At 41.5% G+C, this 16,849-nt stretch overlaps 1 protein-coding gene across 1 annotated transcript in view; it reads left to right on the top strand.

Annotated features, from left to right (window-relative positions):
• The window catches only part of PCDH15 (protocadherin related 15), a 2,378,624-nt gene that overhangs the window by 2,009,224 nt on the left and 352,551 nt on the right, over nucleotides 1-16,849 (top strand). Inside the window, exon 26 of the mRNA XM_085614969.1 lies at nucleotides 1,473-1,600. Within this exon, the coding sequence (XP_085471095.1) occupies nucleotides 1,473-1,600 (128 nt within the window). The remainder of the gene's footprint in view (nucleotides 1-1,472; nucleotides 1,601-16,849) is intronic.

Genomic DNA, 16,849 nt, shown 5'->3' with positions numbered 1-16,849 from the left:
ACTCTTAATCTGTGTGCTCCACTTCAGTCTAGAACTTCAATTTTGTGTGGTAGAAGGTGAAGCAAGTTGAAAAACACAGGCTAGGATGAGATAAGGCATTGGGGACAATAATATACACTCTCCTGCCTCTTCCTTTGCCAAGTGCAAACTCTGCACCTGCGAGATCGTCAACTATTTTTGCTCCCATGCAGTAATGTAGTCGGCAAAGGGATGATCCTGCAGCTTTTCAACGTCTTCCCTAACAGATTAAATAGATTCTACTTCTTCTACAACAGCAAGACTTTCAATAACAGCCAACTGACATTCAAGGGAGAATAGTCTTCTTCCTGTGGTGGTCTTCCTATAGACAGTGTTTGCATTGTATGTTGCCAACTGAATCTGATGAGTAGCCAACTTATTATGATGAAGAACAGATATTTCCAATCATGAAAACAGTCTAATGCATCTCTGCCTTTTTAGCGCATTGCGTGGCGCTCAATAACTTTGAACAAAAGAAGGGCTCTCTTACTCACAAAATAATTTGTATTTTTTATATCAAGATTGTTTGTGTGCATTTAATTTATATCTTTTTTCTTCCCACTGATAAATGGCATCTTCATTTCTTGATAACCCTCCACACACAACATGAAAGCGCTCCTTTGACACCCATTATTTCATTAAAAAACCTTCTCAACAACCCAAAAGCCACCAGAGTGCAAATATGTGTGTGTTATTCTAGCATATATTTTGTACTGAAAGAATGCCTCTACAGTTCAAAACATAATATTTAGACTAACAGTCTTTACTTCTGCGAATGTGCATTGTACACTACAGCCCCCATGTGAAGTTATAAAAGTTTTCAGAAAGGAAAACTTTTATTCTTATTTGAGCCTGCCGCACAGAGCACAAAGCCGTGTCTACAAAAGTTGGAAGATCGGGAATTGCATTAAAAACCATCGGTGGTTGCATGTATGAGAATACCCATGTACCACTCTTGGGAACATCATCTTGCTGAAAAATAACAAAAGTAATGCCTAGTACTACTTACTTTTAGGCAACTTTCTAGTACAAAATTAGTTTTGCACTGGAAAGTAAATTCTAAATCCCCAAAAAGGTTTTTGTCACTTTTTGTGACTTTTCACTGGTGCAAAGAGTTGATAAATCTGGACCATAGTTTCCAGGGTTAATTTAAGCTTTCCGTCCACTCTGGAATGAGATCTCACCTACCAACACACAAAAAAAGGATCCCCATCATTTGTTTGTATTTGCGAGGACGGTTTCAGAGATATGTATGTGGACCATAGGATCAAGGGGAGCTTATGTCTATGCAAATTCTACTGAAGGTAATTTTATCTATGATCTTTTAGTCTTCCTTTATCAATCTTCAATCCTGTCACGCTTTTATTCTCTGATGGCTATTTTATATTTGCTGCTGATAACCTAACATATGCTGATTATTAGTTTGTCACATATGATATCTTTGCCTTTTTCAGGTAATACCGCAACAGTATTTGTAGATGTTCTGGACGCGAATGACCATGCACCAGTCTTTTCAAAGAAGGTGTACTTAGGAGGCGTGTCCGAAGACGCTCGAATGTTTTCTTCTGTACTGAAAGTTAAGGTACCTAAATTAATTTGTGATTAGAAGTTTATGAGTGTTCTATCATGCACAGATTTAAATGGTTAAAAATGTTCTCAAACTTTCATGTACTTGCAAACAATGTGCTGACGTAAAATGTTTTTGTGATTTTAGTTCTGCTTGCGTTTTGTTGGGATCACAGTTAACAAAAAAATCTTTTTAACATAACTAAAGTATTCTCCAGCAATTTTGACATTTCAAAGCTAGACTTTTACTGTATATCCTTTAAAAACTCAGCATCTGTAGCAGTTGAAATATATAGTCACACAGGAAATAGTGATATTTAATAATGTGAGTAGATGCATGTAAAATAATAGACACTTTGGGGTAGATTTACAAATATTTGCACTAGGTTAGCGTCACAAAAGTGATGCTACGCAGCACAAAATGTTTTTTTCCTAATTTACTTTCCAGTGCAGAACTTGTTTTGCGCTGGAAACTACCCTGAAAGTAATGCAAAGCTGTGCGAAGCTCTGCTTTGACTTACTTAGCACCAAGGGAAAGTTACATGGGTGGCACATGGGTGTTCCCATGCAACCACCCATGCCTTCTGATGCAAAACTCTATCTACAAACAATAGTAGACATGGTTTATTGCCAAAAGTTAATCGCAGTTGAAAGGAGGCGTTAAAAGGAAAAGTGTTTTCATTTTTCCATTCTTTTCCTACTTTGCATGTGTGCAGCACACATACTAAGTAGGACAAGTTTTAAAGTGTGTCTAAGCAGAGTATTTTGTACAAAACCTATGGTAGACTCAGGCACACACTCTTGCACTACAGCTGAAAGGTGTGTGCCTGACACAACAGGTAAAATCTGCACCGACGCTAAATGGCGTAGCTAGGCCTTTTGCCGCCTGTGGCGGTCCCCGCCTATGCGATCGATTCCTGGGTTTGCCGCCCACCACAGCTGCAGGTAAGAGCGGGGGGTGGAGTCCGTCTCCCCGAAAATTTGTGCTTCCCGGGGCGGACCCCCCCTGCCTCCCATTGCTATGCCCATGCCTACACTAGGGAGAGAAGTTGCAAGAGCTATATCTCTGTAGATGTGGGGCTCTTCTGCTTACCTCCATGTAGCGCAACGCAGCACAGTATTTTTTGGCTGCTGTGGTGCTTTCCGTGACTGTTTTGCATATCTGGGTCTTTATGTAAAACATAAATGACAGTAAGCATGAGATTTTTATCTTTCAGAATTACTTAAAAATGTTATGGATTCAGCTTGGCAAAAAAAAAAGTAGAGTAAAAATCTCATTTATTAAAATAGCACTAGTTGAAATGAGATAAATTTGCATTTACATCTCACATTCTAAAGAATCATCAGAAGGGAGGGCAGAGGGGCTAATATGCCTCATGTCCCATGCTTTCCAGGGCCCAGCTCTCATTCAGCAAAATGTTTATACATTTCTAATTGCAAGCAAGCCTGCTTTCTTCATTAGTAATGAGGCAGCTTATTTGGCCAGAATACAAGATGGTGCCTAGACCCTTGTTTCCTTTTTCCCTGTAGCACAATGTTTTAATACTTAGGAACATGTTTTTTATCGCACAAAATACAAACATCCGAGGGACCCGCATTAAGTTTAGGCCCCACATTATTTTACTGTCAATATCTTGTCATATGTCTCTTTCTTCACAGATATGAATGATCTTGTTATTGCTTAGGCTTCGAAGTCTGGTATCTGTATGTGTCCAGAACCAGGTACTTGACTTATGCAAGGTACCCAAATACCGATTTGTGTACCATTTCTTATTTCATTTCAAGAGTGAAGCTTGACATAGATGATTTAACCCCTTCGCCGCGGCACGAATTCCGCCGCGGCGCTGGGGGGGTTTGGGGTCAGCGCGGCGCCGCCATGCTCATGACGGAACCACGCCGTCATGAGTCACGGGCGAGCTGTGCTCATGACGGCGTGGTTCCGTCATGACTCCGCCCACTTGCATTGATCGCCCGCACAGGCGGGGAATCAGTGCCGCGAGGGCGAAGCGGCCGCCAACGGCCGCAGCATGACGGAACCACTCCGTCATGAGCACACGGCACCCGTGGCTCATGACGGAGTGGTTCCGTCATGAGCAGGGAACGGGTTAAAGAAGGGGGCAATAGGAATGTAAAATTAGCTGTCACCACATTCTACTGCTCTGCAACCCTTTTATCAGTGGACATACTGCAGAGTTCCTACGTCTGCACCATTGGGTCTGTCAGTGACCAGTAGCAATGGTGTCTAAATCGTGCAGAAACAGCCAACAATTCTAAGAGGATGAATCCTCCAGTAGTCACTCCGGATGGCATATTTAAATGAAAATAAGTATTTTCTATACACTTTCCCCCAATTAGGTTAGTACTAGATACCAGATACTGATGCCACCAATCAGGACTCTCCCAGAAGTTAAATAGTGTGAACAATAGACTCTTTAACATATATGTCAGCCATAAAACAGTTAGATACATTGAAATTAACTATTACTCCTTTCTAGCTGCAGGTCCTTTTTCAAAGGATATCTTGAAAGAGATAATGAGGACTGTGAGAACAAGAATGGCTAGTCTCCAGAGCTGCTCAATAAGTACTTTGAGAAATACATGCACATAAGTTACGTATGTACAGATTAAATGCAAATTGTTAACGCACCCAAATGGATGGCGGCAATAAATAGAGAATACAAATACAAATCCAAACCCTCTCAGTGAGTCCTTTTCAAAATTTTCAAACTGGGCAGGGAGTCAGGGTTGAATTAGCGATACATTAAGATGCATGGGCCCAGATTTACTAGGGCTTTGTATTGTCATAAAGTGAAGTAAAGTGTCACAAAGCAAAACAAATTGACACAAAGTGAAGCAAAGTAACTCATTGGTATGTGCTTTCCTGAGCAAACAGTACTTATGTGCCGGAAAGATGTTGCTTTCTAAATGTAAAAAGTGTTTTGCACTGCTTTGCATTGCATTACTTGGGATCATGGGGGCATTATTCAAGTGGATCAGTGCTGACATTCATAGGTTTTGATGCAAAGCCTGATCACCTAAGATGGCTTTGCATAAAGATAATGCCTTCATAAAGCAATTATTTACAAATGGAAATGTATTGTATGCCTGCTGAAGTGTATAGTGGGCAAAATGTCATAGGATCCATGTAATTTTGCCTAGGTGTTGGACCTGGCCCTCTCAGCAGGGTCACCCAAAACCTTTGATTTCTTTGACTTCCTCTGCTGAACCCATTTTAGTTGGCATGTAGGACTCTGTGTAATCTCCTGCTAATCAGTGGTAAAAATGCTTCTGCTCTACAAGAAAATAGTAAATGATACTAAATGTACCAAGGACCAGTACATTAAATGCTACTACTGGGCAAGAGCACTCCTTGTGCCACCCACTAGGGTAGTCATGCAAAACCTGAGTATGACTTGGCCCTCTCTGCAAGGTCATACCCAAACCTTCTGCCTTTAACCCTCTCTTTTTCTGAATTTCATTATTGTTGGTATCAGGACTCTGTGCACTTTACCCCCACTAACTATTGCTAAAGTGCTTCTTCTCTCTCCTTAAAACATGGTACTATTGGCTTATACCTGATTGGTATATTTAATGTATTTATAATTCCTTAGTACATGGTTCTACACGTACCCAGGGCCTGTAAATCAATTGCTAACCATGGGTTAGCAGCAATTGTTGGGCCACCCACTTAAAAAGCACTTCAGAACAGGCTCAGGCCTGCCATTGTAGCCTGTAGAGAAGTTTAAACTGCCAATTTGATCTGGCAAAATTAACCTTTGCTAGGCCTAAACCTTCCTTTTTAAAACAGTTTGGCCCTAAACAGCTCGTGAGGCAGGATGCACTGTCTTTAAAAAGTGACTGGTTCTCCAGATAACTGTCAGTCTGCTTAAGGCCTGCCTTGTCCCCAGAGGTCTGCCCTGCTGCTTGAGGTCTGCCTTGTTCATCCAGAGGATGGCCTGCTTGAGGCCTGCCTTTTCTCAGAGAGAACTGTACTGCTGCTCTGGGGCCACTCTGCTCTCAAACAAGAAAGTATGGATCCGCTCCCTTCATATCAGTCTTCTGATTGACTCCAAGGGTCAGTTGGCTGACTTCCTGCTCTGAGCCACAGGGACCCAACAAGATTCTCCCTGCAACTTCGCAGCTGACCTGCTGCAACTGGACCAACCAGGATCTGCAACTGGACCTTCCTGAGCCCATCCTTCCTGTGCTAGAGTGAGTCATTGATCCCTAAAACATGCATCTCCAATAGGGTTGGGCGATATTCCCTTCTGCTGGCGGAGTTCACAGTATTTTGTCCAGTTCCGGTTAAACGTTGCCAACCGCTGCATGGCTGAGTTTATGCTTACATGTGCCTCACCAACAGTAAGTTGGTGAGCGAAAATTGGCATCCCCTAGCATGATTTTTGAGGGCTAGGAGGGGTCCCAGCTACATTCCCTCAATGCAGGTGGTCGCGGGCAAAAGCAGGCTCTCGAGTAGAAACTCTACGAGCGTGGCAGCAAAGACGTAGCACGCTTATACCATGTAGTGCTGTTCACGCTGCAGCATGGAACAAGCTCCCTGAACTAAAAATGTGTGCGAGTAGCTTTACGTGAAGATTTCCTTCCATTCACAGAACTCCGTGGAATCTTGTGGGGTTTTCCTGTAACTCCATGGAATTCCACGGAGTGAACTCTGTGAGTTCTGCCCACACCTACTGTTCTGGTGGTTGGCCTCAGAGTGCACTCCTCTTCAAGAAAAGGAGAAATCTTGATGTTTTGGGCTCTTCACAATCACAAACAGGCCAGTTTGTGCTATGGCTCTGCTGCTCGAGACGATCTCTCACGTGACGCTCTGGTGAACCTGGATCTTAGTTCTACAGCGACTGTCAATGCATGATCGGCACATTGCGCTACAGTAACGACCTTCAATGATGTTGCTTTCTCTTCCGTGGTAAATAGACATAATATCGAAAAAAAAATATCGAGTAGCAAGAATATCGAGTTTTTAATATCGAATGGACAGAATATCGACTTGCAAAAATATAGTGGTGAAGAATATCGAAAAACAGGTAAGAAATATCGATTGCAATAATATAGTTGTTAAAAATATCGATTTTTTTATAGTGTTTTAAGTGTTAGTATATGTGTTAAAAGTATGTATTAATATTGGAATGTATGTTAGAATATTTTTAAATTATTGAATTTTATGTTTTTTTATTTTTTTGTAATTTAATTCCGTAGCGGGTTGTGGGTTTATAGGGGAGTAGGGTGGGAAGTAATTTAATTATAGTACATTAAATAATAATTTATAGGAATTATTAATTATTTTTAATTTAATTTTGCGTTTTACTTCTGTAGCGGGTTGTGGGTTTATAGGGGAATAGGGTGGGAAGTAATTTAATTATATATTATTAAATAATAATTTATAGGAATTATTAATTATTTTTAATTTAATTTTGCGTTTTATTTCTGTAACGGGTTGTGGGTTTATAGGGGAATAGGGTGGGAAGTAATTTAATTGTTATTAGTTAATTATTAATTGGTATTGCAAATTAATTGGTTGTTGATTAATTATTAATTGGTAAATAATTAGTATTAATTGGTAATTAATTTGTATTAATTGTTTAATTGATAATTATGTTAATTGTATTCATTTAATATTTGTAGCGGGCAGTGTGTTTATAGGGGAATATGGTGGCAAGTAATATAATTGTAAATAAATAATTATGTAATTTATTTGTGTATATTGTTAATTAATATATCTTTAATTTAATTTTGCATTTTACTTCTGTAGCGGGTTGTGGGTTTATAGGGGAATAGGGTGGGAAGTAATTTAATTGTTATTAGTTAATTATTAATTGGTATTGCAAATTAATTGTTTGTTGATTAATTATTAATTTGTAAATAATTAGTATTAATTGGTAATTAATTAGTATTAATAGGTAAATTGATAATTATGTTAATTGTATTCAATTAATATTTGTAGCGGGTATTGTGTTTATACGGGAATATGGTGGGAAGTAATATAATTGGGAAAAAAAAATTATTTAAATAATTTGGGTATATCCTTAATTAATATATTATAAATTAATTATTAATTGGTATTATTTGCATTTATTAATGATTGTTATTGAAAAACAATTGTTTGTTAATTTATTATTAATTGTTAATTAATTAAACAAAAATGTATTGGTATTTAAAAATGATCAATTCTTGTGTGATTGGTAATTAATGGTAATACTTGTTTTTGTATTAATAATTAATTAATTTAAAAATAAAAATACATTTATTATTTTCTCTACTATTGCACTTACTTGAGTGGGAATAGTAATTTTTACCCCTACGCTATCCAATGCTTTCCCTATTATTGCACTCTCTGGAGTGTGAATAGTAATTTTTACCCTCCCGCTATCCAACGCTTTCCCTACTGTTGCACTCACTGGAGTGGGAATAGTAATTTTTACCCTCCCGCTATCCAACGCTTTCCCTACTGTTGCACTCTCTGGAGTGGGAATAGTAATTTTTACCCCTACGCTATCCAACGCTTTCCCTACTGTTGCACTCACTGGAGTGGGAATAGTAAATGTTACCCTCCCGCTATCCAACGTTTTCCCTACTGTTGCACTCTCTGGAGTGTGAATAGTAATTTTTACCCCTACGCTATCCAACGCTTTCCCTACTGTTGCACTCACTGGAGTGGGAATAGTAAATGTTACCCTCCCGCTATCCAACGCTTTCCCTACTGTTGCACTCTCTGGAGTGGGAATAGTAATTTTTACCCCTACGCTATCCAATGTTTTCCCTATTATTGCACTCTCTGGAGTGGGAATAGTAATTTTTACCCTCCCGCTATCCAACGCTTTCCCTACTGTTGCACTCTCTGGAGTGGGAATAGTCATTTTTACCCCTACGCTATCCAACGCTTTCCCTACTGTTGCACTCACTGGAGTGGGAATAGTAAATGTTACCCTCCCGCTATCCAACGCTTTCCCTACTGTTGCACTCTCTGGAGTGGGAATAGTAATTTTTACCCCTACGCTATCCAACGCTTTCCCTACTGTTGCACTCACTGGAGTGGGAATAGTAAATGTTACCCTCCCGCTCTCCAACGCTTTCCCTACTGTTGCACTCACTGGAGTGGGAATAGTAAATGTTACCCTCCCGCTATCCAACGCTTTCCCTACTGTTGCACTCTCTGGAGTGGGAATAGTAATTTTTACCCCTACGCTATCCAACGCTTTCCCTACTGTTGCACTCACTGGAGTGGGAATAGTAAATGTTACCCTCCCGCTATCCAACGCTTTCCCTACTGTTGCATTCTCTGGAGTGGGAATAGTAATTTTTACCCTCCCGCTATCCAACGCTTTCCCTACTATTGCACTTACTGGAGTGGTAATAGTAAATTTTACGCGCCCGCTATCCTACACAGAAAATATTGAATATTTTTAATTAATATCACGTTAAGATATATGTATTAATTTTTTTTTTTACTTACTTTAATTATTCATTAAGTTTACTGTTATTTAAGTATTTTTAAGTATGTGTCAGTTAATTATATGTATTATTTCATTTATTTAACATTACTTTTAAAACATTTAAAAAATTCGATATTTTGACTAACTATATTACTTACAACGATATTTTGGATTCGATATTTTTGTAATTTCCTGTTTGGAGATAGGACTTCGATATTTTGGCATTCTATATTTTGGCATCGATATTTTTGTAAGTCTATATTTTTGTAGTCGATATTATGTCAGTGATCCCTCTTCCGTGTGGCCTCTTCCACTGCGAACTGAACTGTCTGCGCTGGACTTTCAGAAGGTAACTTTTTGAGCAGGACTAACCTGGTACATCTCTCTGGTACTCGCTCCATCGCAGTTGGCCTAAACAATTTAAGGGTGGGCGTAGTTCGCGAAGTAGCACTTCGCGAAGCTACGCAAAGTGAAGTTCGCACTACGCGAGCTACGCGTAGCACTTCGCGAACTGCGAAGTAACATGTTCGCACTGTGCAAGATGTTGTTTTCAATGATTGCACAGTGCGGACAAGCAACCGGCACTGTGCAATCATTGAAAATGGCATCTTGCACAGTGCGAGCTGTAGTTTTCTGCTGCTCGAGTAGATTTTTCCTCGAGCTGCAGCTTTCTCAACGCGAACTGGTAGTTTCTCATCGCGAGCGGTCGCGAGCATACGCGACCCCTCGCAATGAGAAACCTGACCTTCTCGCGTTGGGAATCTCGCCGGAAGGTTTATTTTTCATGCTCGCGATCGCGAACAAGGAAAAAGTCTCGCCAGGATGTCATTTTGCTTGCTCGCGGTCGCCAACTTGACGTTGAGGACCGCGAGCAAGCAAAAAATGACCGCAGCACTACGCAACACTACGCTACGCGTGTTCGCACTGTGCTACGTGCAGTTCGCGTAGTGCGAAGTAGCGCGAACTTCGCAAACTACGCGAGCGTAGCGTAGTGCTTCGCCCAGGCCTACTAAACATATGACTTCACCCAGGTCTAGCATGAGCAGATGACTGCCAGTAATGCTTTGGAGCAGATTCACACAACTAATCTGAGATAAAAATCCTAAACGTACTACTTTTGGTATTCACAGAAGGCATTTAGTAGTAGTAAAGTTAGGACTCCTAACTTTACTTCTACTAAACTGTGACAAAATCCTAACTTTACGACTTTCGGTATTCACAAAAGACATTTAGTAGGAGTAAAGTTAGGAATCCCTTTTCATTGCACATTCCCACCCGATTCCTGAAGAAGAAAAATGTGCATGGAAAACCATTTCTGTAAAATGAAATGGTTAAAGCAGGTGAGTTCTTGCGCCCAGTAAAATGCCAAATTGCAAATGGGTGGTATCTCCTGAGAAGATATCACTTCGAACAATGTGGAATAGGTCCCCTTGTCAGATTTTAGTGTTAACAGATGTGTCTCAATTCTTCTCAGTGTCGTTAGTATGGTTATACATGAAATATATTCCTAATTGTGTTAACAGGAGCAATCTACAGACAAAGGAACTTAATCATGTTTCAAGGATTCCCACTAACTATGATATCATGTCAATTTGTGGGCATACCCTTCCCACCCTGGAAACGGTCAGATATTCACTACAGCACATTTTGCGAGAAGCACTGGTTTTTGGATCTGAAAGGTATAGCTTTCCCCTATCTTTGGTGGTGCTGAAAAAAAAATCCATACATATATACAAATGGAGGGATCCTATAGCCCCCTGTGCAGAGTTCTCTGCAATGGAGAATCCAGCACATCAGGAAAAGGAGCCTTCTAGAAAAGTCACCTGAACTTCCCATGAGTACAACTGGACACCTGTACCTGTCGCACCCTTACAAGTGTAATTCCACGATCATTTATGAATGTTAAAAATATGAAAATTACTTTCTGCCCATACTTTTTCTACTTATATTGTGAATGATGTCCAAAATCTAGAGGAGCACAGACCAATAAAAGATGCAGTTATATAAGATACAAACACAGTGTTGTGTAGTTCCTATAAATCTCTATAGGATCTGTGCGTTTAGACAATGAAAACTATGGGATTGGTATCCAGACTGACTAGTAAATGGTGGGGACGTTTTTCAATAAGCATTTATTGAACCATCATCATTCTAATGTAAAATAGATATAAAATAGGTGTACTGAAACAACAATGAGACAGAAACAGATATGAATGATTGTAATCACCAATAGAGTACAAGGATGGTAGATTCCTACCATAGTGCTAAAACAATTAATACTGGCAGGCATGAAAATACATGACAATAAACTGAATACTCCTATGATGCAATCCTAACTAGATGTATCTACGTGTACCTAGCATGTATGTAGGTGTAGAGCCAAGAATTCCCCTAGTATAAAGCTAACCCCATTACCTGAAGTGAGAGACTGTGGGACTCCATCTTGGTCTCGAGATGGACACCTTGCGAGGGATGTCTGACCACTGCGAGCTGGAGTGTCTGCGTACAGGAACCTCAACGTCTTGCGTCAGTGTGTCATCATGGAAGTCCTTTTTCCCCTCCCTCTGCCTCAGCAAAGATATGGTGTTTATATACCCAAAGTGGTGCCCTCAGGGGATCTACCTTGCTGTGTCATGTCGGACTAGTATGATGGAAGGAAGGACTCTTATACATAGCTATTATGCAGGAGATGGTAGTCCTGATGAGATTCCAAGAATCTTCATGTATAATGAATGAGGCTAGTTTTCGGAGAAAACCCCACATCATTTAGGCAGTACCGTAACTAGGTAAAAGGTCAGTACCAAGTACCGTTATGTAGTATAATGGCAGGAGAAATGTAGGAGAAAGATTTACTTACTACCTGAGCCTATATCGGGGTACCTGTATGAAACATAACACAGGATGCAATAAAAATATATCAATGTCTATTACCTGGAGCGTCTGCGTTGTCAAAAAAGTCACATTGACTGCACTAGCATTCAGTACCACAGGCCACAACGAGATGGCTTAGAAATGTTATATACAAATATTGAATGTACCAAGTTGATAGTAAATGGAGTTTTGTAGTCAGGAACAACCATTAGTGATACAAGACTGTCTCAAAGCAGATTGCTACTAATTCAAATCAAACTAATTAATTTGTTAGATTTATTGGCAATTGTTACTAGAGCTAATTGTGGAGCCACGCAAAGAGTGCTAGATTTACTACTGGGGAGTTATTGATATTATATGGTGAGAAATATATTTCAGAGAGAAACATCGTCCACAAATATGTAAGACCTTCAGGTGACACAATTGATTATTTTTGTTCTATAGGAATCAGACTAACAAAGGGAAAATGTAATCTATAATTTAAATAAGTAGGCAACTTATACCCACCTGAAACTGTGAACACATACCTGGTACGGCTCGCCGCGCTACCTGGACTGGATCAGGTGACAGCCCTCAGTGCTTACTCATCTGGTGGCACTATAACCTCTGATCATTCCCTTGTGTAGGGGGAAGGACTGTCCACACTGAATATTGCACCATGGGACACACAAAGGGAAGGGCACTGGAGATGGCTTCTGCAGGCACACAGCTGCAGGAAGACATGGACAATACCACCCAAACACCCTCAATGAGCTGCATCCCACCAACCAACATGGAAACTGCTCCGGACAAGCTGGACATCATATTGCAAGAGGTGAGGGAGTCGCGGAAGGCAATAAAGCAGCAAATAGGTTCCCTGACCACCGGTTTCATGCTCCTTAAGTTAAGGCGTGTCATTATAATCTGTCCTCCACAGTGAAGAACAATAAACTACTCCTGACTGAACTGCTGCCGCAACACAAGGAATATTCAGAGCAACTATCACAACTGCAGCAGCAGGTGTCAGACCTCCTCGACAGCGTGGAGGGTGCCGAGGGCAGGGCATGGAGGAATAATGTTTGAAAAATAGGTCTGCCAGAGCACTCTGAGGGACCCAACGCCACCCGTTATGTGGATCAATGGATGCGTGAGCATGTAGACCCGGAGGGCCTGTCCGATTACTTCTGCATTGAGAAGGCGTACAGAATCCTACAGGGAGACCAGTGACGGGCACTCCCCAGTGCCCAATGATAGCCTGTACAATCAACTATATGGACTGTGACACTCTGCTCCAAATGCCCAGGGAGAAATCCCCTATACAATACGAAAAAGCACCGGATTTCACTATACCCGGACTATACCGTCCTGGTTCAATGCCAAGGAGCCTCTTACCAAATGCTTAAAAAGAAACTCGGAGCCCTGAACCTCAAACATGCTCTATTGTTCCCAACCCTCTTGAAGATTATAAATGATCAAAAGACACACTTCTTTGACAGCTCGGAGACCGCAGATGACTGGCTGGAGGCTACTTTTCCCCATCAATCATTGGAGAGTTCGTCACAGAGTACAAGTCGGGAACCACAGATGACAACAGAGAAGAGAGCACACTTCAACAAATCAACTGGCAAAACCAACGCCAAAAGCCCCTCGCCGGAGCAGGCTCTGCAGGGTAGAGAGTCGGCACAACAGGGGTGGCTGCCTTTAGAGACCGTGACCCCCTCTCATCGCTGGAGTCCTCAGAGGACACCACCATACACTCAGACTCAGAGAACAGTTTCGCTTTGTTTCCCTCTATAACTCCACAGACTGTAAATGACCTATTTGGTTAATGGTGGCCCTCCACGGGGATACCCGAAATAGAGATGTTTTAAATTAATTGTGGAGATGTAAGGTATTGTATACACTTTTACCCTTCCCCCCAGCTTCTCTTAACCCCTAATAAAAGATCATGGTCCGGCCTGTCATGTAGTTGCACACAACCCTGTGCGTTATTGCAAGGCGTAGGAAACACCCCCCCCCGTAGCGAAAGCATACCGAAATCGTAAGAATGTTCACACAGTTGTGTATATTGTTTGGACCAGCATAGGGTTTGGGCTGGTTCTAGTACTGGGAGTTGTTAGTGGTCTTTGGGTTTCTGGTTTACACCCCCCTGCACTCCATATATTACACGTCTCATGACCCCGAGTACATTCAAGAGCCGAGCATATAAACACATGGCCATGCTAGGAAAGTATACTATAGTCACCTGGAATGCCAGAGGGATGGGATCGGTACAGAAACGCCACAGGATTCATGCCCAATTGAATAGGCGAAAGGCACAGTTTGCCCTGCTACAGGAGTCCCACCTCACAGACTCTGAGGCGTTAAAGCTCCACAAAAAATGGAGATGCCAAGTGTTCACCACATCATTTTCTGCCTTTGTGAGGGGAACAGCCATATGGGGTCAGACTCGGGGGTCCCATTTGTGGCCCTGGAGCAGTGTACTGATACACAGGGCAGGTATGTCATGGTCCATATCAAACTAGACGGCGAAACACATTGTCATTGGCAGCATATACGTTCCGAACTACGAGCAGGACACATTTTTAGCAAGCCTAAACACAGTGCTGGCAGACTGAGTGGGTAATAGAGGGAGATTATTACACAGTCATAGATGTTCAGTTGGACCGCTCTCACCCACCATCCAGGGAGCTGTCTCTATTAGGCAGGCGGAGTCCTTGCGTGCATGGGTGGCTGGCTGGTCGCTGGGAGATATTTGGTGCCTTAAAAACCATATTGGAAAAAGAAGGGTTGCACCGGGTAAAGTGCCGTTTTAGAATAACATGAGAATGGCGCAGCTTAGGACTTACATCTATATAATATAACACACAAAGTGAATTGATTGTAATCTTTTTTATTTTTTATTTTTTGAGAAAATATAATTTTTTTCCTTTTATGTTAATCTTTTTATAATTTTATCTCTCTTTTCTCATCTATAAATAATTGATTATTAGTGTAAATTCAATTCAAACATAATCTTTTTTGATACATAAATAAATTGACATTACAATTTATATTACACTGATTTGATCACAGTACAATGCGGAGATGACAATTATAGCAACACATTATATTTTTCACATATGTTGTAATCAAACCACAATTCACAATAAAATCAAACTAATATGAATAAAACACAGGCAGTGATTTGAGGAATACCACCAACGCATTTCGGCAAATGCCTTCTTCAGGATTTTCTTTTACCAGTGAATACTCTAAAATAAAAATTAAAAAATTATATACAATTAACGATTATCGTCCTGAGCTATAAACTCGAAGAAATCCCTGGTGTTCTTTTTTCATCCTGGAGAGCGGCCCGAAACTGTGAAGTTTGGACAGTTCGCCCTCTCAGTTGCCCCACACACTTTCAAATATCTGGGTATCCAAATATATAGGAATCCACAGGATTTAATAGAGGGCAATCTGAAAAGGGCGGTCAGGGCGTTACGTACTCACATTTCCTTCTTGGTGTCGTTGCCTCTCTCAATGATGGGCAGAATTGACATCTCTAAGATGGTCGTGCTCCTGCGTCTGTTGTACTTCTTCACAAATCTGCCAGTACTGTTTCCCGCCTCCATTTTTAAAACACTGGAACAGGGCGCAGAAGGGTGGGACTGCCTAAGCTACAGCTGAGGCCAGACAAAGGTGGCCTAAGGGTGTCTGATTTTCATGCCTACTTTGCAAGTCAGTTACAATGGCCGTCATACTGGTTCGCGGGGCGCAATTTGCACAAACTTGGCTACACGCTTCAATTCCTGAGCCGGAGCACCCTGCACACCCTGCTCTTACCATGGAGCAGGATACGCCCTGACTCCCGCCCCTGTTGTTATGAATAGCACTTTCTTATTGGAAAAAGGCCTTATAATACACCAAGCAATGTCTCCCCTTATGCCCCTAACAGTCCCTTACTTGGAACCCCACTACAACAGGCTTGGTCACTCTATGGAGTATACTTTGTCGGTCTCTGGAGAGGGTCTCCACAGTGGGGGCGCTGTTTGCAAAAAGAGCCCTGATAGATCACGAGAATTTTGCTCCGGAAAAAGGAGTCCCTCATTCTCTCTTTTTGTTACTCGCAGCTATTATCCGGTATGTAAAGAAGCATTGGTCAACAAATGGCAAGGAACCCCCTACACATGAGTTAATACATGATGTATACCTGATGGGCGAGGAACATCAACTTATTAGATGGCTGTACAGAGGTGCCCGGGCACACGCAGGGACCTCCCTTATGACTCTTAGGGAAAAGTGGTCTAGATATCTTGGAAAGGACTTAACGGATAAGGACTGGTCCTTTCTCCTGGAATACCCTAAGAAGGTGTCTTGTAACACCAAATTCAAGTTAATACAATATATGATTCTCCACAGGGCCCACCTCACCCCTCATCATGTCAATTGCACGGATACCAATGCGCGTGTTTGTTGCTCAAGATGCCAGGCAGAGGAGGCGGACATTTTGCATATGTTATGGACGTACCCACGCCTCAGAGGGTTTTGGTCCTCAGTCTCACAAATTATAGGAAATATCACAGGAATACCCAACTGGGACACAGTAGAGCGATGCATACTAGCAATATTCCATCGACCTAAGTTACAGAAAGTGCAGCTCCATTTAGATGATCTGGCCCTACTCATAGAAAAGCGTTCCATTAAAATGAGGTGGAAATCGGTCCTTCCCGCAACAGTATTCACTTGGCATGGAGAGATGGCCCGATGGTGAGGAGCGGAAAGTGAAATCATTAGATGGGAGGAATACCGTGGGTTGCGAAAAACACTTATTTCCATGAAGTGGAACCTGATGCTGGAGGCTTTTCAAGCCACCGATTTCCTTACGCCACACCGCACATAGTGCACATTGACCCCTTTTCCGAGCATGAGGCAGTGATATCCCCTGCCCCACCGCTGCTTGACGCTGGGCCTGTCAA

This window comes from Triturus cristatus, chromosome 1_2 (assembly GCF_964204655.1).
Source record: "Triturus cristatus chromosome 1_2, aTriCri1.1, whole genome shotgun sequence".
Lineage (NCBI taxonomy): Eukaryota > Metazoa > Chordata > Amphibia > Caudata > Salamandridae > Triturus > Triturus cristatus.
The sequence above is the reverse complement of the archived record's forward strand: the minus strand, read 5'-3'. Positions and strand labels throughout refer to the sequence as shown.